Below are 22,090 nucleotides of genomic sequence, written 5' to 3'. Positions count from 1 at the left end.
TGCTTCGCGTGGTTCTGATGCTTTACAGGGAAGGCACAAGCCCCTTGAGAGGGTAAATGTCAAGGGGACAACTGTCTCGAGGAAAGACAGTCATGCAAGAAGAAGAACCTAATGCAATGAGGGCTGAATTGGAGCATATGAGAAAGCTTCTGCAGGCACAAGAGGAAGAGCTAAAATTTTTGCATGAAGATCCCCATGTGCAAAGTGCCATTGAAGCCAGGAAAGCCGATGCAATGGTAGATGTGACTTTTGAGTCCATGGCACGGGAAGTGGGCAAGAAGCCAAGGGAGTTGGCACTTTCCTACCTCCTCCGCAAAGGTGACATCAAAGAGGGGGAAGATGGAGAGCTGAAATTCAGAAATCCACCTCGCTTGAAGCATGGAGATCCCACATCTCAAAGGTTGAGGTCATTTATGCAAAGGGAAGAGGTGACAGTCACCTCTCGTCATGCATCTTCTCCACAAGGCACAAAGGCTGACAGGTATACGTATGCTAGTGCTCATGGAAGACATGATGGTCACATGCATTCAAGACATGTATCCCATGGAGGGGATGACAGGTCTGCCACTAGAAGAGCTTTGCCTACTGAGTTGTCTCATGGAGAGACATTGCCTTATGCAGGAAAGTCACATGCATCTGATTCTCAAGTTCACATGCCACCGTGCTTCATGAAACTTCCATGATGGCCCATGAAGCCCATGCAGATAGGGCTACCCCGTTGAAAAAGGGGAAAAGAAAAAGAGAGGACCATGAGCCTCATGCCAGAAAGCTCAAGGAATTTAAAGCAGGTGACAGGTCTGTTAAGTTTGATGTTTTTCATGGAGAGCATGATGCTTCCAAAGTGTTAGCATTTGTGGCACAGTTTGACATTGCTTTTAGCGATGAGGACTTCACTGAGAAGTCTAAAGTACGCCATGCTAGCATGTTCTTGAAGGGGACCGCTGCTCATTGGTGGATCACTGAAAAGATCACCAAAGACCCCATTTGCACCTGGAAAGAGTTTAAGGACAGATTTTATGCTCACTTCTTACCACCAAATGCGGAGCAAACTCTCACCCAGAAGTGGGATAGACTTGAGCAAAGAGATAATGAAAGTGTGCAACAATATGTCAATAAGTTTTGGAAAGCGTTGCTTGAGGTAACTTCTTTGGATGCAAATCACTGAGAATGAAAGAAAGAGGAAGTTTCGCTCCGGATTGCAACCAGCTTATCGTTCGGGCATTGAATTGCACCCGAAACATACTTTGCAACAGCTTATAGCCTCTGCTCTTACTAGGAGCAATTGGTGCTCAAAATTAAGCAAGATCAAGGGGGTTCAAAGGGCAAAGATAAGGCTGTCCCAAATCTGCAAAAAGGTGGACAGCCACCTAAAAAGAACTTCCGGGAGACCCAAAAGGAAGGTAAAGCTGAAAATACCTCATCTAAAGATCAAGGACCAAAGAAGAACAAATTTGGCTTGACCCCCGAGCAAAGGGAGTAATATGCCAAGGAGGGAAAATGTTTTTCTTGTGGCAACAAAGAGCACATGTTTCGACAATGCCCTGACCGCAAACCAAAGCATGAGGACAAGCAAACCAAGGCTAATGTGCATGCAGTTCTCGCTGTGCAGGGAAACACAAAACATGATGCAAAAGAACAGATGGTATGCAAAGCATGGGGTCAAATCAAGGATCGGCCCGCCTTATTCATGTTTGATGATTGTGCAACCGATAACTTCATCTCTATTCAAATGGCAGCTGCCTTGGGTATTGAGGTTAAGAACATGGGACCTCAGATTGAAGCAGAAGCTGCCTTTGTTGGTAAAGAGGTGCAGGTTACCCCACTAATAGGGAAGTTGCGCATACATATCCAGGGTTACCTTGATAATGAGCATTTCTTAGTTGCACCACTTAATGGATGTGATGTATTGCTGGGCAAGCCATGGCATCATAGGCTTGAGTCTCGCAAAGAGTACAAGACAAACATGATTTCTTTTATGCATAGAGGCCACATGCATTTCATTGATGCCGGTAAGGAAGGGAATTCCATCCCACTTGTATCCAGATTAATAAAGCAATGAAAAAGAGTCTTTCTGCGTACCTGGCTTTTGTTCGTGATAGCATTGTACCAAGTCATCAAAATGTGGATGCTATGACTTACGATAGGCTGAATTTTCTTCATGCATTCAACGATTGTTTTGCTGATGCATTACCAGGTGAATTACCTCCCCAAAGGCCCTAGGATCATCGCATAGATCTTGTGCCAGGCAGTTCTCCACCTAACAAACCCGCATACCGTGTGAGTGCCGCACAACAAGAAGAGATCATGAAGCAGGTGAATGAGCTTTTAGAGGAAGGTTTGGTTCAGCCTAGTTCCTCACCTTATTGCTCTCCCGTGCTTCTTGTTCAAAAGAAAGACGGGTCATTCCGCATGTGTGTGGACTATAGAGCTTTAAATAAGCTTATCATCAAGAATAGATTCCCAATTCCGCGTATTGATGACATTTGGGATAAGCTTGAGGGTTCGGCTTGTTTCAGCCGTCTTGATTTGAAGAGTGGTTATCACCAAATACGAGTGGTGCCACAAGATGTCCATAAAACTGTATTCAGGACAGCTTTTGGATTATATGAATTTTTGGTAATGCCTTTTGGTCTCACCAATGCTCCTGCCACATTTAATCGTATGATGGATAGGATATTCCGACCCCATCGCAAATTCACAGGTGTATTCTTTGATGACATCTTGGTTTTCTCCAAGAATGAGCAAGAACATGGAACTCATTTGGTCATAGTGTTTGAAGAGTTGCAGAAGCATAAACTTTTCATTAATGCCAAGAAAAGTGAGTTCTTTCTTTTCGAGATACATTATTTGGGGCACATTGTATCCAAGGATGGAGTAACAATGGATCCTGCAAAGATAGAAACCATACGGAATTGGCCAGAATTGCAAAACGTACATCAAGTACATAGTTTTCTAGGATTATGTTCATATTATAGGCGTTTCATAAGGCATTTTGCTATGATAGCCATGTTAGAAGTCATCTCCTGTCTATTTTTATACACCAGGGCCTTTGTTGTGGGTGTGCCCGCCGTTATGAGGTGTTTTCTCATTTTTCCCCACTCTCCGTATTTTTTCCCCATTTTTTCCCATTTTTCCATGGTGTGGATGGATGACACATGTTGGCAGGAGCCCCGAGTGCTGGCCGACTACACCTCATGTGCTCCTGGTGGCTGGCCGACTGCCTATGCTGCAGTCGTGGAGCTTTTTATGCTGGCCGACCTGTTTTGTACAGTCGTGGAGATATTCTGCCAGCCGACTTGCTTTATGCAGTCGTGGGGAGCCCTCAAAGCGCTGGCCGACTGCATCCATGGGGCATATAAATAGGCCCCATGCTCCTCACCATTTTCTCATTCAGTTTTGTACGGGATCTTGTGTATAGAGAAGAGTTTACACACCTATCTCTCAGTGTTTCTTGTGCTGTCTATTTTCTGCACTCTACTTGCTCTTGTGGACCCAAGTTTGGTTATCATTTCCGCTGCATATTTTGACATGGTATCAGAGCCCTAGGCTCTTGATAGATCTTGGGAGTTTTCTGAGCAAGAGGGGGATAGTTAAATTGCTGATTGGTGGACTGTTTTGGACTGTTCGGGAAGAGAAGTTGCAAGAGGAAGGCGGGCTAAGGTGCTGGACAGCCACTTGCAGGTTTAGAGTTTTTTTTCCCACCCACCCACCCTTTTTCAGTTTAATCCCCGCGATGGCAGATTTGTTAGAAATGGCTGAGAAGCACGTGAAGATCCCGACTCTCCCCACGTTCCCTGTGGACCGTCAGTTGGACGGAAACAATTACGGCATATGGAAGGTTATGATGGAATCTGTTCTAGAGTCTTACGACCTCGCTGATTTCGTCGTTGTTGGAGTTCCACGGCCGGAAGTAGAGGAAGGGGAGTTACTGTCGATCCAAAAGGACCAGGAGGCACAGGCACAGATGTGGGATCGTGTCAACGCCAGGGTCCGTTCGTTTATTTTCCTCAATTGCACACCACAAGTGATCAATCATGTAAAGCACATGACTGTAACGCGCGGAAGCTCTGGGTAGTCTTCTTTCAGCCCTAAACACTCTTGAAGACCTCCTGATGCAAAAACGCACCATGATGCAAAAACGCAGGTAGAGAGAGAGTAGAGAGAGAGAGAGTGAGAAGTGCTGGAATTTCAGTATATTCTATGTACAAAAAAGGTACAAATCTGTACAGCCATGGGCTGCCTTCATAAAAAGGTTGTTAACTCCTAAATCTGTCCCCTATGGGACCTCCTATGATCCAATCCCCTAGTGGGAGAGAATGACTAAAATGAGGAGCACCCTTGGCCTTTTATACTTGCTTTTGGACTTCTAGGACTGCTGGAAACTGGCCGACTGCTGGTCGGCCAGTTCTGAATTTATTAAAATGCTTATTTAATTAGCCGACTTCATGCGCCTTCTTCCTGGTTCAGCCGACAGCTTCTGTCCTCAGCCGACTGCTCCCTGGTGCTTCTCCAAGTCCAACCTGTCCACTACTGCATCTTGTGCTCCACAGTCTGACTCTCTCTGGTTCATAGTCTTTTTCTGCTTGCCTCTTCTGGATCTAGCCCTGGAAATGTCCATGGCATCTGTGATGCACATGACATCCCCCTCTGCTAAACTTGATGACGGGAATCCAACCTGCTCTTGGATGACTGTCATCATCCCAATCCTGTTCCGAAGTCCCTCTGTCATCATCCATCCCTGGCAAACCTTTTTCTCTGAAAATCCGATCTGTTCTCCAAACCACTCTGTCTCTGATGAAGATCTATGCATCTGGTCTTCCTCTAGTCCACAATCCATTCCTGCCCTGACTCTGAACACCGTCTTGGTCTTCGTTCCTGGAACTGAGTCTGGCACTCTCACATCACCCTTGGAGGATCAACCTCCCTTGGGACCGTTCCCTTAGAACCCATCTGGCTCACGGAACTGCCATCCCCATCTGGCACTGTGGAACACCACCAACAAACCTCCTGGGAGTTCTTCCCGATCTGTGTTCCCACCTTGGGCTTCAAATCCGTGTACTTTCCTGTACCTTGGACCTGTACACCATCATCTGGGACTGAATCAGTGTTTAGCTTTGCTGAGCCTGATGCTCTGATACCAATGTAACACGCGGAAGCTCTGGGTAGTCTTCTTTCAGCCCTAAACACTCTTGAAGACCTCCTGATGCAAAAACGCACCATGATGCAAAAACGCAGGTAGAGAGAGAGTAGAGAGAGAGAGAGTGAGAAGTGCTGGAATTTCAGTATATTCTATGTACAAAAAAGGTACAAATCTGTACAGCCATGGGCTGCCTTCATAAAAAGGTTGTTAACTCCTAAATCTGTCCCCTATGGGACCTCCTATGATCCAATCCCCTAGTGGGAGAGAATGACTAAAATGAGGAGCACCCTTGGCCTTTTATACTTGCTTTTGGACTTCTAGGACTGCTGGAAACTGGCCGACTGCTGGTCGGCCAGTTCTGAATTTATTAAAATGCTTATTTAATTAGCCGACTTCATGCGCCTTCTTCCTGGTTCAGCCGACAGCTTCTGTCCTCAGCCGACTGCTCCCTGGTGCTTCTCCAAGTCCAACCTGTCCACTACTGCATCTTGTGCTCCACAGTCTGACTCTCTCTGGTTCATAGTCTTTTTCTGCTTGCCTCTTCTGGATCTAGCCCTGGAAATGTCCATGGCATCTGTGATGCACATGACAATGACGCTGGCCAGAGGCATATGGCAACACTTGGCTTCTCTTTATAACAGGGTATCACCCATGAAGAGGATCTCCTTGGAAGTGCAGATGCGGGTTATGAACCCTGCAAAGTCCTCGACGATGCGGGAGCACATTAACAAGCTGCAAGCCCTTCAGCAAGAAGTCCTCTAGGCTGGGAAGGAGATATCATCTGAAGACATGACCATCACTTTGCTGTCCCACTTGCCTGCTCAGTATTCTGCTTTCTACTCGTCTTTGATTACCAGTGGCAGGCTCAGCACCATCACGTGGGAGGAGCTTGTGCCCATGGTCCTGGACCAGGAGGAACGATTCACGAACCCTCCTCAGGGTGGAGGTTCGGAGGCCTTAACTGGCCAACGGTCGAAAGGCCGTAACACGGGCAAAGGGCAAGCTTCGTCGGAGAAGTCTTCTAAGACAAAGTCCTTTACTGACCGCGAGAAACTAAAGGCAGAGAGGACCTGTAATGATTATGGCGAGAAAGGCCACTATTGGAGGCAGTGTCCCAAGCGAAAGACCGAGAAGGGTGAAGATTCCTCAGCAACAATCATGAAGACTCCGGCTTTTGTGCACCTGGAGGTGGAGGACACCGATGTTTCATTTTCTTCAGGCAGGGAGGAGGAGATTGGAGGACTCTCCACAACGGATACTCGGGAGTGGATTCTAGATAGTGGTGCTTCCAGGCACATGACTCCTTCCCGTTCCGGTTTACAAGATCTTTGCAGGTTTTCTCGTCACATTCTTACTGGGGATACATCCACTATCCCAGTTCACAGTGAGGGCAGGATGGAGATAGTTCCCGATGGCAGAGGGGGGAAGCATTCCTCCCGGGTGTTGTATATTCCGTCACTTTGTTTTCATCTGTTGTCAATGCATCAGGTTTGCAAGACTGGCGTACGGGTGGAGTTTGATGAGCACTTTGTTGCTCTCCGGGACAAAGCAACAGGCCACGTAGTTTGGGAAGGCGGAGTGGAGAATGGAGTTTACAAGCTTTCAGCACTCTCTCCCCAAGGTCCTCAGGTTTGTGATGAGTGGCAGTCTGGTAATGGCCACTTAAGTGTGGTACGTTGCAGGTGCAGGCTTTCCGGGACCAGATGGTGGATAGCTTGCCAGTAGAAGGCAGCAGTTGGCAGGAACTCTCCAGTACTGATGTTGGTAGTTCTTGTGTTCGTCAGTCAGAGGAAACTAAACAGGTAACTTATGCTCTGATGTCTCGTAGTATTCGGGACAAAGAAACTCCTGTAGATGAGGATATTCTTTCCACGGGGACCTTTCGGAAAGCCAAGCAGGTGGTAGTTGATTACTTGCAGAAGGAGGTGGTTTCTTCAAGCTTTGTGGTTCCGGATTCAGAGGGGGTGGTTGCCAGGTTTCAGAAGGCCTTGCGTGGTCTTCAGCAAGTTTCCAGGACTTGGTTTTGCACCGTAACAGGTGTTGATCCTTGTGAGCAGTGTGATGCCTCTTTGACTCAGAAGCAGAATGGTTCATTGATCTGGTTGATGGACACCAGATTGGACGGGAGCTTCCTGATGAGGCAGTTGAGCTCATGGTTGCGGATGACTCTTTGGGAGGCAGGATTGCGTTTCCTGTGGTTTCTGCGGCATGCGAAGGATCATGGACTCTTTTACACAGGAGGGGGATTGTTGGATGGAGTCCGACTCCACGGTTGGAGTGACTCAGTTTGGGGAGGAGATTCGGACATGAGGAGATCTACTTCAGGCCCAGGAGAAGTTTTACAAAGCAGTAAGAGGCAATCATCTTTTGCCTTGTCGAGGACACAGGCAGAGTACCAGGCTGCTTGTGATGTTGCTTGTGAGGTGGTGAGGATGCAGAGGTTGCATTGCAGGTTTGGGCTTCCACTGGAGGAACCCATGGTCATCCAGAGGCACTTTGTTCGTGAACAGATCGTTGCTGATGACATCTTGCTATCAAGAAGGACTTATTGACGCGCATGGGGAAGCTGGAGGCCGAAGCGGAAATATGGAAGGAAGAGAAGCTTACCATGCAAGAGGAGTGGGAGAAGGAAAAGCTCGCCATGCAGGAGGAAATCAACCTTTTGAAGGGCGAAGTGGCATCCTTACGCGATCGTCCACGGGAGGAAGGAGAGACTCTTGAGGTGGACAAAGAGGCAATCAAAGAAGAGATCACCAAAACCCTCACCCACACAATCGAGGGAAAAATGGAGGCGGCCCGCGAAGGATGGGTAGAAGTGATGAAGAAGAACATCAAAAAGGAGGTGCAAGAAGATGTACAAGTGATGAAGAAGAACATCAAGAAGGAGGTACAAGAAGATGTACACATGATGCAATCTACTCTTGATGAAGAGAAGATGCGACGGATCCGGCGCCTCAACATCCGAGTCACAAGGATACCAGAGAGCACTACCTCCACGCCCGAGATTGACGGGCGGAACCTATGTACCAAGCTAGGACTAAAGGAGGATGAGCCGCTCCCATTCACTAGAGTATGGAGAACAACCCCAAAGGACTCCACCAAAGGCAAGGCCTTAGTGCTACAGTTCCCGAACGAGGAGAGTAGGATGAGCTTTATGAGAAGACGGGCTATCTTGAGGAGCTTGCCAGGGGACCCCATCTACTTCGATGATGACCTCACATGGATGCAACTGGAGCACAGAAGATTATGCATGCTGAAGATCAAGGCGGCACACAAAGAAGGGAAGAAGGCACATTATAGGGATGGTCACATCTACATTGATGGCGGGAAGAGGGTCGAATAGCGCCATCTGGCCTATGAGACACGGAGGAAACAACATGAAGACAAAGAGATACACATAGCAATCTGGAACTGTGATGGAGTCCTATGGACACATCCAGGGAGACTTGAGGAGGTGATGGAGGGCCGGGATATCATCTTGATGACAGAGACACATGAGAGCCCGGAGAGGGGGTTACCACGGGTTGAGGGTTATCAGTGGGAGTCAGCTCACCAACAGGGGATGAGACAGGCCACCTCCCGAGGTTCAGGAGGTATTGCAGTGCTTTTCAGGCATGGGTTACATGAGCATGTTCGAGTCGTAGCACGAGACTCGGAGGTGAGATACATGTGGATTAGCTTACGCCACTCGGAGACCAGATGGATTTATATCGCCCTTTGCTACTTTCCTCCGAAGGGGTCGCGGTTTGCCACCACCGAGGAGCCGCGTGGAGGAGAGGCTAGTGAGTCTCCATACTCTGTCTTATCTGAGGAGATCTTACACTATTCGACACTGGGAGAAGTCTTCTTGATGGGGGACTTCAATGCATGGACTCAGAGCAGACAGTGCAACATCTATGACTTTGAGGATCCCTTGAGACTAGAGCCGCTAGCTACAGAGGATACAGGGACCACTTGGATCTCCGCTGATGGAGGAGCTGACAGCACTGTGGATATGGGCAATATTTGCTGGAGCTTGGGGCCCGACACCATCTCGTTATTTATAACGGGATGACTCAGTGGCCAGATTCAGTGGGTTGACTTGCTTTCCAATGGGAGGCGGCAATAGTACAGTGGATTATGTGATGGGATCCCAGGAGGCAGCAGATATGGTGTCTCACTTCACCGTACCACCATGCCCCATTGGGGCGGATCATACATACCTATTCCTCACTTTCAGGACCTAGCCGAGGTGTACGACTATCATGTTCATGATCAGCTATTTGCCTTAGATCCATCGGCAACCATAGCCATGCTCACCTCCCATCTCTCACATGTACTGCACTCCGAAGCCGCGAGGAGTTTCCCATACCACATACAGACAGGACGGCCACCTACATCTGGGAGCATGCCCCAGAACCGATGGTATGATGATGAGTGTAGAAACCTTTACCGCAGTCTCCGAGTGCAGAGGGCTCGCAGGGAGATCACCCAGAGGCAAGCAGGCAGGAGGATGCATACTCTCACCCGCCGTAAGCGGCGAGCTTATGAGGCTCAGTACTGGGACACATCTCACATGCTCATGAGCAGAGATGCTGCTGCTACTGGAGGAGACTCAGAGAGCCCCGTCCTCCCCCACCTATTGCCGATCCTCAGACCTGGCAGACATATGCAGAGAGACTTTATGATGTGCCTGCACAACCCCCTATACCACAGCCCATAGAGCCATGCTCCACAGTCTCCACCTTCTTCACCCCACCTATTGTTAGGAGGGCCACATGCCGACTCCAACATGGACGGGCAACAGATCATACAGGATTACACGGAGAGCATCTCATCTATGCTATTGATACATTGGCACCATTTCTTGCTCATCTCTTCAACAGAGCTCTGTCAGAGGGGTTTTCGGCTGAGTGGACGATGCACACTATTGTGCCGATCCATAAAGCGGGAGATGTACTAGACCCCGGGAACTACAGGACCATCATGATTGGCCATATATTGGCCAAACTATACGGGGCAGTTTTGGAGGCAGAGCTGAGCACTCATGTAGAGGTTGGGGGATTGAGAGCAGCAGGCCAGGCAGGCTTCCGTCGAGCCTTCTCGACCATCGACCACATTTTTACATTGAGGTGCCTGATTGATCAGGCCAAGGCACGGAGGCAACGGCTCTTGTTGCTTTGTGGATTTCCGCAAGGCATTTGATACTGTGCCCAGAGAGCGCCTCTTTCGGCGACTACAGACACTAGGCATACCTTCAGACATGATGTGGGGCATATACAGGCTATATGAGCAGGTCTTTGGGAGAGTCTAATGCCCAGGAGGCTTATCCGACACAGTTGCTAGCACCATTGGTGTGAAGCAGGGGTGCCCCCCACGCTCTTTGGGCTCTATATTGATGAGGTGGTCGATTACATCACACAGGGAGGAGGCTCTGGGGTTGAGCTATCAGGTATTACTGTCCATGTTATGCTTTATGCTGATGACATCGTCTTGGTATCCAACACGCAGGTTGGGTTTCAAAGACACCTTGTGGCTCTTGATGACTTCTGCGCACAGCAGGGGCTCATAGTGAACCTTGGGAAAACCAAGGTTATGATCTTCCACACTTCACCCGCAGTCAGGAGCCACACTACTCTCACATTAGCAGGAGGGCGGGTCGAGGTGGTGAGCTCTTATGTTTACCTTGGCATCACATTTACTAGCTCAGCTGCACGCTTCTCCATGGCTCAGGCAGTCCGAGACAGAGTGACCCGGGGGTATGCAGCTCTTGCTGGCCTTGAGCGTCAGTGTCATCAGGCACATTTTCAGGAACCCCGCACGAAGGGGTGGATCTTTGATACATTAGAGACACCAGCCTTGATGTATGCAGCAGCGGTTTGGGCACCAGGGCTTGCAGCCTCCACATGGGTACAGCTGGAGAGACCACAGATCTTGATGCTCTCGAGGATGATACGCAGCAAACCATCCGTCCCGCACGACATTGTTCGAGCTGAGTTTGTTGCACCACCTATGGCAGTGGAGGCATTGTTCCAGACAATCTCCTTTATATACACGATGAGGGAGATGCCCACGGAGAGATTATCCCGCCGAGCTTTTGAGGCATCCAGACAGCTGGCCGAGGCTAGACACACTGGATCTTGGTATGCACAGATGCTACAGTGGTTCTCACATCATGGGATAGACATTGAGCGGTTGCCACCTTTTCAGTATGATCAGTCTGCTCCACGGGGTTACCTCTCTCTCAATGAGAGGAACAGAGTGATGAGACAGGACATATGGCAGCACTACATACAGGAGACATGGACAGCACCAGAGAGCCCACTACCACCGAAGATGCTGTATTACAAAGACCACTTTATGAGCATCTCAGGGGATGGGTTTATACATCGACCGCCGTACATGGATGTATACATGCCACACAGCTCTCGCGTTGCTATTGGACAGCTACGAGTCTCATCACATCAACTAGAGATAGAGGCTGGGAGAGCGGCACGGGTTCCCAGAGCTGAGCGGATATGCAGATTGTGCCGCGAGGAGGTGGAGACTGAGGATCACTTTGTATGTAGATGTAGAGCCCACCAGGGGGTCAGAGATAGATATTGCAGGATTGTTTGAGGAGCACTCTTCACTACATCAATTGATGGAGGCCTCGGACCAGCGATAGCTTGGCAGACTACTACTACTAGAGCTTCATAGTTCTCGAGAGAGACTCCTCCAGACACCCGCTCCCACTAGGGGTGGGAGACAGTCCCAGCTCACAGATTTCTTCCAGAGAGCTATGCCAGTGCCAGCTGATGTACCACGTGGGGTGACCGCACAGAGAGCAGAGGAATTGAGAGCCAGGAGGAGACCTAGACAAACTGGACATAGAGCACCCCGACTCCGTCACCGAGAGATAGCAGCTATCCGAATGAGACACCAGATGGAGACACAGGAGAGGCTAGCTCGCTTTCATTCAGACTCAGGGTACATGTTCATGCCATTCACAGCCTCAGCATCGGCGATGTATGATATCTTATATCCCTCTTATGGCACTGGATGGAGTTAGACATAGATCTGCATAGCATGCTTGTACTACCCCTTCAGCATATAGAGATGCATCTTGCCTTAGCACTCCATCCACATCCCCACCCCCCTTATATTGTTTGTATATGGGCTCCACCGATCCATGATGATTCACAGTTGTATCCAGACACATGCACACTTTTTCTTTTGTTTCTTTTCTTCCGATGACCGGAAGAACACAGTTGTATTATTTTTTGTCTCATAGGCCGACTTTGGTCTCTCGTAGACGTTAATATATCTTTCTTTCTTTCTTTCTTTCTTTCTTTCTCTCTCTCTCCCATCGGGATGGAGTTCCATCCTCCTTAGGCGCATCACCTATGGTGTTACTTTGATAGCGAACATGTTATCAGAGCCTCAGCTCATCGACTGCCCGCCATTTTGAACCTTTGTGCCTCTGCTCCACCAAACGGCCACCACCTGCACCATCAACTATTCTCGCCCCATCGGATCCCTGTTGCGTGGATATAATAAAGGCTTAAACCCTCTTACAAGCCTTACGTAAGGCTTATTAAAGGGCCTTATAAGGCTTATCAAAACCTTAAAGCCTCCGCCTCTCCTTCCGGACTCGCCACTAGCACGGACAATTACTACGACTCGCTTTCAAACGTCCTCACCACCACGTGTACCTGCAACAACAGCAAATTATCATTATCGTTGGTACCTACAAAAATCACATTTGAGGGTTTAAAAATTAAGGTGAAAGTCATGTAATTGACGCTTTTGCAAACTCCAAAAACTAGGGCTTTCTCAAAATTGAGGCAAAAATCACCTAATTAAAGCCATAGCAACACCAGATGTAGCATGCGATAGGTTGATCATCGTAACGCGCAACAAAGCCTTCTTTAAACCTGTGAGTTTATGCAATTCCACTTTATTTTTAGAGAGAAGAGAAGAGAGAGAGTGAATAGAGCCGATACATGGGTCCCAATTACACACTAAACCCCCTCCCCTTTGCAAGCAGGAGTATTTGCTTGTATTTACTTGGAGAACCTTGCACAATGAGTATGAAAGATAAATGAAGACTACCCAACGCAAGGACAAAGTAGACCGAACGCAAGCTGAACCACATGTTGTCCAAGCTCCCTTGAATAACTCTTCAATGACCACTGCAAACCCAGAACTGAGGGATGCACATATGTTGGCTGAATGCTGAAGAGGTTCTTCGCGACCTTGGGACTGTGGCACAATAAAGTGTTGAATGTTGATTGTATGCACAAGGGCCAAAGGCTCTAGGCACACATCACTGCTCTTTGATTGCTTGTAGACTAATTTGTGATGGATGGTTTATGTTCTTTGAACTTGGCACTTGCTTATACATGATTTTTGGTTGCAGGTCGATTCACTCTAGAGTTGTTGGCTTATATATGGGACAAGAAAAATGTAGAAATTCAGCATTAAATGTTGCGCATGTTTCCTATGTTTGTCCTTTGCGCTCGCCGACCTGCTACTTGTAAGCCTTTTATGCTGGTCGACTTTTGCTTGTAAGCATTTATACTAGCCAATTGCTAATTGGAGGCATCTAGAGCCTGCCGACTGGCTGCCCCTCCTCTCCATGTTGCCTAGATGATGGCTGACCTACTAGATATGCTAGCCGACATGCCTTGGAGAGATGGCATAGGGTCCTTAGACCCACATGCAATACAGCCCCCATGATGGGGTGCCTTATGGGCTAGCCCATGTGCATCCGCCCCTATAATGCTTGCTAATGCAATGCCTAATGTTAGGGTTGACCTCTACATGTACCGATCTCATGAATTCTCCAAGTCGGTAAGAGGATTGACACGTGCAGACGCCCTATGGCTTTGGAGGCAAGCACATGTCCCGGACTGGCATACGACAAAATATTCCTAAAAAGATAATCCTACTGTAGAAATGTTGCAGTCACGTAGAGCCACTGTGTCACATAGCACTCTAATGCAGGGTGCATGTGACATTCCCTCCTAAGTAGCTTGTGGTGGCAGGCTCATGGCTTCCAAGTAGTCCGCTAAGAGTTGGGGGTACTCTGGAAAGAACTCTTTGTCGAGCCATATAACTTCATGGGTGCCACGGTTCTTGAACTTCCTGTAGAACTGCCTTTGTCTTCGACCGCATCCACACTTCCATCTACAGAGGAGAATCTCTTCAGGCTCAATAACTTCGGCTTCATCTACCACATTCAACTGTTACTCATCTGTAATATCCTGCAAAGCTAGACCAATGTAGGGCTTCAATGAAGAAACATGGAAAACATTATGCATAGTCCAACTATCTGGAAGCTTAAGCTTCATGGAGACATTGATCTTTGTGATGATAAGAAAGGGTCCGAAGCTACGAAAGGAGAGTTTTGGGACAATGTTTGCCCACTTGCTTTGATCTTTGCTTCATTATCCGGCGATATACCTAATCCCCTTCTTTAAAGTTGACATCTCATCTTGACTTGTTGGCTTGCCTAGTGTATGCTTCCTGTGCTTTGGCAAGGCACATAACATTTCACATAACCAGCCAGCACACCGGTCCCTCTTTCAATCTTCTCCAACCATCATCACCATTTCATCCAAGATCTTGGCCACCTATGCAATGAAAAGCTTGCATTTCTATGTACTGCTCCTAGGAACTCATGAGAGGATGGGTAAATGAAAGTAGGCGTGACATTAGACTCTACTTTAGAGAGGCTAGGACCTGGGTACATAAGGTTGCTTTACACTTCTTACGGCTTTGTGAGCCTAAAACTTCATATTTGAAGGGGCCTTTCTCTCTCTCGAAAGGACATCCAACAGAATGAGCTCTCTAGGCATTCCTTGCTCTCCTCTACACCAAACTCTATGCCAGAAATTTTTTATGCTATTATTTAGTTTAGCGAATTTCCAAGTAACAATGTCTATCAATGATTGATTGCCTCATCACATGTATGCCAATATAACAACAAAGCAGGTGAATATCATAATCCAATAAACTTGGTTGGCAATCGCATGACGCTAAATCGCAGGCATTTCCGCACCCAACCATTGCACAATGGAAAATGGCTTCGTTGTGCTCGCTTACGTTCCATCATTCATATACCCACCACCCCCCCCCCAAAGGCCGGATCTCACTCGGGTGGCCAAGTTGGGTCCCATTCTGAGGGGTGGAGCCATTCTGTAGCTAACCTTGGAATTGATGCAACATCCCCAGGCTCATGAAGTCGAAAAATTTCTCCAGGCTGCGCAATCCGCATTTGTCAAAATGGCAAGTGGTAGGGATGCTGATTGCCAGTTTCAAAGGCAGAACGGAAAGCATTGCTTACAGCGGTTCTCCTCTCCATTGCCCTTGAAGAGTTCATTATCCACTTGATGGAAATAAAACAAAAATCCTTAACAGAATACCAAAGCATGCCAAGCAAAGAGTGTTACCATTTGACTGCTGCTGAGAAGCACGGACTGTAGCATAGCCATGGCGAGCACTCTGTGCAGGGTCCTTCAAAAAAAATCTGCCTGAACAATGTAACTTTTCTCCAGAAAGGCTTCCAGCAGCAGCACCCACGGACAATGTGCTCCATGACCTACTAACATAAAGTTCACAAGCTCATCTAAACAGCAAGCACAAAACCCTAAAATAATATTAAAAGTCCAAGCAGAAAACCCTAAAAGCAGGAGAATATCATTCGGTAATCTACAAAACCCTAGAAAAAGATCATTAAGCAGAAACCCATATTTCACAAACTTACAGGGAAAAGCAAGCACAAACCCTAAAAGCAAGAATAAACCACAACCAAACAGAAATCCTAAAAGCAGGGCATAGTAAACATGAAGAGAAATGCGGAATGATAGTGGCTCACCTGTAGAGAGCTGTGGTTGAGGTGGCCATGGCAACAGTAGAGCCCATTTGAGGCTGCGAGGACCAACAAAGATAATGGGGGGCTCAGTGAAAAGGATTTGAAAATTTTCGAGTGGATAACGTAAAATTACCAACTTGATAATAAATCATCTTCATAACTTTTTTCCCGATATTCGAAGCATAACTCACTTTAATATAATTTCCAGCTTCGTCCCAAAAACAAAAAAAAAAATCTAGCTAGTAGCAAAGATTATAAAGAACGAAGAGGTTCTCGACTGAAATCACGATATCTTCGGAGTCAAACACCCCCTATATGTAGAATCTACCAAGGGCTATGGAGTCAAACACCCCTCTAGAGTCTATATGGAATGCACCCCACCAAGGTTAGGGTGTTTGAAGTCCATGATGAGGTAGTAGGTTCAAACCTCATTGGCCGCTTGACATGGTGCTTTGTAAAGATAGGGGTGTGAGTTGTAATTTCTAATCCACCAAACTTTCATTAAAAAAATTTATCAAGTTGCACGGCCAGAAACAATGTTGTTATGCACTTCCCGTATAACCTCAATGGTGACGACTCTAACTAGTTGCCAAGCTAGTGCTAGCACTTTCGTGTATCTCCTAATGAGGCTTGTTTCCAGTAATGACATCTTAAGTACCTGCTCTTTTAAGCTAGTTCATGACACCTTCCAAAGAGGATCGGTCAAAACAGCCAAAAAGTGTTGGCTATAGTCCATTTCTCGAGTTAGTCTGTGGTCGAGAGTTTGCGATGCAAAACCTTCCAAAGAAGAAGGTTGTAGCAGGCTATTGAAGTTGCTTTCTAAACTGATGCCATTCGTCTCATCCATGCACAATAGTAGCTAGGTCACAAGTTTGCCACTTCTTGGCACAAACGCACGAAGTCTTCTCTATCGTTTCTTTGATTTCCCATTCCTTGGCTTTGAGACTACCAAGGCGTTTACCTTAACCATTACGCTAGTTGTTTGTAAAACCGCTTTTGCTGGAAAGTATTCCTTAAGTGGACCACTCATCTAGGTAAGGGTGAGTAACTTCTCTCAAAATGCATATTCTACTAAGGGTCAGTATTCCTTAAGTGGGCCACTTATGTAGGTAAGGGTCAGTAACTTCTCTCAAAATGCATATTCTACTAAGGAAGTGCTAAAATTGAATTTTATGTTCACATAATCCATCCACTTTTGATTTCTAATGTCCCATAGGTATTGATATCTTTGCACAGTTTTTTTGTGAATTGGCCTTATAAATATTACATAAGGCTAATCCTTCTCTCTTGCTCTCGAGACCACTAGATCCCCTATTAAGGGTCGTTGACCTATTCACATGAAGTGTTTAATTGCGCTTTTCCAACGTTTCACAAATGCCTTAGATCATAGAAGAATGTAAGGAGTAGACGAAAACAATTTGTATTTTCAAATGAGGCCCTTTCAAGGGAGAGTTCTATCTTGGCACCTCAAAGCCAAGTCAGTGTAGGACAAGCGTGCCCTTGGAAATCGCACAGCCCACTAACCCATGGAGTAAGAACCTTAAAGCCAAGTCAGTGTAGGACAAGCGTGCCCTTGGAAATCGCACAGCCCACTAACCCATGGAGTAAGAAACTCCAAACCCTAAAACATAGGATTTTATGCAACCTTTCCTTTGGATGTGTACATAGTCTGAGAAAAAACCTCCGAGTAGAGTTTTCTGAGCGGCTATTTTTTAGATGTGTAAAATTTATTTTCTCTAAGGAATATAGTCCTAATGCATAGTCTCTAAAGCAAGCCCCCCTTTGCTTTGTGTTCCTTTACCACGTGAATATGTAAAAGACATTCTTAGGATAACATTTGAAATGGGAAGGGGGGTCGCCCCATAAATATAGCACCTAGAGGCTCGGAATTGGGAAAAACAAAGCCAATCCACATCTCAAGGATGATGACCAAATTTGATGGAACTAGAGATCCTATATTCAGTACCTAGATAAGTTTGATCAAGTTTGCAAAGCCATGGGAAAGATTGATGATCCCACTAAGATCTACTCATTTGAACTTTTCCCTGAAGGAAAAGTCCGAAGGCTAGTGGTTTTAGAGCATCAAACCCACTTGAAAAGGCGAGCTATAAGATCTTGAGACACAATGAAGGAGGCCATGCTACCAGATGGTTATAAAGGAAACGATCTTGGATGGTGGTGCTAATGTCAACGTTATCACAAAGGAAACAATCTTGGATGGTGGTGCTAGTGTCAACATTATGACAAAGGATTGTTAGGAGGCCTAAGGAAGCCCACCTCAAACCTCATGGTTAAGCTTTATGAGATGGGAACACATCCAAACCATTAGGCATCCTACGAGATGCAAATATTAAGACCTTCAGGCTAAGTTTCCACCATTCATTTGTGGTCATATTGGATTTGCAAAGAAGAGGATCGTACACTATGATCCTAACAAGGTCTTTGGATCATACAATATAATCCTAAGAAGAACACATGCAATGCAAGTCTAGTTTCATGACTAGGAAACCAATCACGTTTACATATGCAAGGGTAACCAATCCTTGAAAATAGATTTGAAAACAAGGAAAACTCATTCCATGGGTTGAGGCATTCTCACTAATGAGTCTAATGACACAACTATCCAAACATGTGCAATGAGTTGTTAGTGGATAGTGAAGATGAGAACCAAGACCAGGAGCCTCTTCCATACCTTGATGACTTTGAAGCTCCATTGAGGAATCAAATTTCATATCTTGAAAACCATGGGCAATCTTCCACAAAAGCTTGCAAAAAGGTTTGTGAGACTAACCTTGTTCATGCCTAGCACAACATCCCTTTGGGAGCAAACAATGACTTCGAACTAGGGGCAGCTAGTGATTCATCCACACTGAGGACTCCTCTAGCAAGTTTCGCATTGCCCATAGCCATCCGGCCATGAAGGCGAAGACTACATATAAGGCCTAAGAAGTATCTTCTCCCCATGGGGATGAAACTTCATTAGCTTCGCTACGTTGAGGCCATGGATTCACATGGGGCCTACTCTAGACAGTGGGAACTTGACCTAAACAAGATTACCCTTTAGGCCAAGACAGTGGTGTTAATAAAGGTGATGAGGAGTCCACGAGGTCCAAGGTAAGTTCCCGAGTACTTTAAGTCCTATATCATTGGGAATAGAGTGGTACACAACAAGAAGGCTCAAAGAAGCCCAAATGAAGAGCCTCAAACCTCATACAATAGCCTCACTCTAAGATTGAAGAAGTTTAACTTCCTGGCTTGGTGAAGAACCTAAGCGAGTATTTATTACCAAAGACCTCACTCGTGAGCAAGAAGAAGAATTAGTAGCCTTGCTCAAAGAGCTTCAAGATGTTTTCACCTAGAAGTGCACTGGAAGAATTTCTCTGGAGTGGTGAAACACACCATCATCCCTCTCCATGAACATCTTAAACCATCCAAATAAAGAGCCTACCACATAAATCCCATGTGGTCAAAAGAAAAGCTTTAAAAGCTCAGTGATGTGGGATTTGTGTATGAGATTGATCACACTCAATGGTTGTCACAAATAGTGAACATTGCCAAAAAGAACAAAAAGCTTAGAGTGTGTGTTAACCTCAAAAAGGTTAATGCCACCACAGTTTGTGATCACCACCCCTTGGCTTACATGGACCACATGTTTGTGATCACTGCCCCTTGCCTTACATGGACCACATGTTGGAAATAGTTGTCGCCGAAGCAAAGACTTATAGCTTCTTGGATGGCTACAGTCAAGTGATGATCAGCAAAACTAATCAATACAAGATTTTCTATGAAGTGGGGAACCTATGCTTATCGCATCATGCCATTCAACTTTACTAAGATCCCCGTCACCTTCTAATGTTTGATGTGTATATCCTTCAAGGATCTCCTCTAGAAGATCTTGGAGACATTGAGTGCACTCAAAGTGGAAGGAGCATCTTGCTCACCTTAGGCATGTTTTTGAGAGATTTCGACTCTACCGCATCTCATTAAACACACTCTTGGAGATATTGAGTACATTCGAAGTGAAAGGAGCATCTTGCTCACCTTAGGCATGTTTTTGAGAGATGTCGACTTAATCGCATCTCATTAAACACACTCAAATGCCAATTTTGGGTTAAACATGATGTCATCCTTGGACACATTATCTCTAAGAATGACATCTTCACATATGAGAACAAGATCCGCATGATCTTGAAATTGTTGAGATATCGAGCTCATCTAGTGAGGCGGTGGACACTGATGACCCGCCTGGGGGATAGGCCCCACACTTACACCACTGGCATGGTTGGTGAGATCATGGGTGCCAGCTCATCTAGTTGGGTTCACACTATAGAGAACCCTAGTATGTATTTAGTTGAGTACCTTTTCATAGGTATGTACTCTTATCCTTGTATATGGTGTGTTGAGTGTTGTGTGAAGTAGAAGAAGATTTTCAGCCTCTCACCTTGTGTGTTCTCTTTTAGGGTTTTGTGAGTGTGTGTGTGCTTGCAAGAGCTCAGGCTCTCTTCTCCCCTGCATCTTTTCATGGTATCAGAGCCTGGTTCATGCTAAGGGCTGAGCTATAAGCAAGATAAGCGTGGAAGCGGTAGGAGGGTAAGAGCTTCAACTACTCTTCCCTATTTGTGTTGGCGAGACTACACCCTTGTCGGGAGCTCTACGGGAGGCATCGGCAAACGATCTCTGATTGAGGAGCTTTCTTCGCGGGAGTAAAGCTATAGGGCAACTATTCTGCCCTATTGGACTGAATTTTTGGGCCAAATACGCATTTCGGGCACGTTTACGACCTCCATTTTTCAGAAAGCAGGCGATTTTGAGCACTACGGGTAAGTCATGATTCTCTGCAGAACTCAGTTTTAAGAACTGCAGGAAGACAGATTGGTTGTGCAGACACTGTGTGTGCTGCAAGGAGGTCAACAGTTGCCATCGGGTGTATGTATGCACATTGAGATCACTGGTTGTAACATTTGAGTGTACTATAGCACCGCTACAGAAAATACAGCAGTTTGTGCAGGACAAACCAGATTGCTATTTCTGGTAAATTCGTGTGTTTGGCAAGATGTCAAATGATGGCATAAACCAGATTGTCAAACTGAGAAGCTTGATAAGAACAACTTCCATACTTGGAGGTTCAGGTTGATAAGAACAACTTCCATGCTTGGAGGTTCAGGTTGATAAATTCCCTGATGGGAAAGGGTTACTGGGACTAAATAGAAGGTGAGCATGAAGAGGCACCGGAGATACGGGAGATCAATCCGACTGCGCAGATGTGAAAGAGTTCAAGGATTAGAACCAAGGAGCCAGAAAAGTTATGTATTGGCTCTCTATGAGTATACAGGACACCATGATTGGGCACATACAGGATGCCAAGTCCCCTAAGGAGGCGTGGGACACCTTGGTAAAACTCTATGAAATGAATACCAAGGCACGAAAGATACAGTTGAAGAATGAACTTCATACTGTGGAGAAAAAGAGTATGTCTGTGAATGACTATGCATTGAAGATCAAGGATATTGTGGAATACCTTGCATCTATTGGTGTTTCAGTAGATGATGATGATAAGGTGGAAGTCTGTCTACGTGGTCTCGGGCCACAATACAAGGCGTTCAAGACGTCTATTCAGACTCGAGAAAACATTCCCAATTTCACAGATTTGGTGTCTATGTTGATTATAGAAGAGAAGAGCTTGGGTGAAGACCAACAACCTTCACAAAATAAAAACAGTTCAGAGCAACAGGCCTTCTACACAAGTTCAGGAAGAGGACGAGGTAGAGGAGGCCGTGGACGCAACCAAGGAGGCCGTGGCTGAACAGGTAATCAGAATTATGGCTAGCAGCAGCAAACAACAACAGTCCCATAATTCACAACAACAATAACACACAGGTGGAAGAGGCCAATTCAGAGGTAGGAGTCAAAGAGGTCGTGAAAATTGGCAAAGGCAGTATAATGATACACGTGGATGCTTTTATTGTGGTAAGCCTGGACATGTACATGCAAATTATTTTATAAGAAGCAGGCTGACATGCAAAATGGAAAATTGCAAACAACTATGCATCCTCGAGCAGAAACAATGAGGATAATGAAACATTGTTTGTTATGTAGCATGTCGTTAATGCCAT

At 46.2% G+C, this 22,090-nt stretch overlaps 1 protein-coding gene across 3 annotated transcripts in view; it reads right to left on the bottom strand.

Moving 5' to 3' along the window:
- The window catches only part of HEME1 (Uroporphyrinogen decarboxylase), a 94,325-nt gene extending 78,189 nt beyond the window's left edge, over window positions 1–16,136 (bottom strand). For 2 of the 3 annotated variants that reach the window (XM_086816032.1, XM_086816033.1), the window contains exons 1-2: window positions 15,981–16,136; window positions 15,556–15,704 (exon numbers count right to left, since the gene is read on the bottom strand). In XM_086816032.1, the coding sequence (XP_086672158.1) occupies window positions 15,556–15,597 (42 nt within the window). In that variant the 5' untranslated portion in view covers window positions 15,598–15,704; window positions 15,981–16,136. The remainder of the gene's footprint in view (window positions 1–15,555; window positions 15,705–15,980) is intronic. The other variant, XM_086816031.1, reaches the window with a different exon arrangement.
- Window positions 16,137–22,090: the final 5,954 nt, after the last annotated feature.

Source organism: Cibotium barometz, chromosome 21, assembly GCF_041138505.1.
Source record: "Cibotium barometz isolate CiBa-2024 chromosome 21, ASM4113850v1, whole genome shotgun sequence".
Lineage (NCBI taxonomy): Eukaryota > Viridiplantae > Streptophyta > Polypodiopsida > Cyatheales > Cibotiaceae > Cibotium > Cibotium barometz.
The sequence above is the reverse complement of the archived record's forward strand: the minus strand, read 5'-3'. Positions and strand labels throughout refer to the sequence as shown.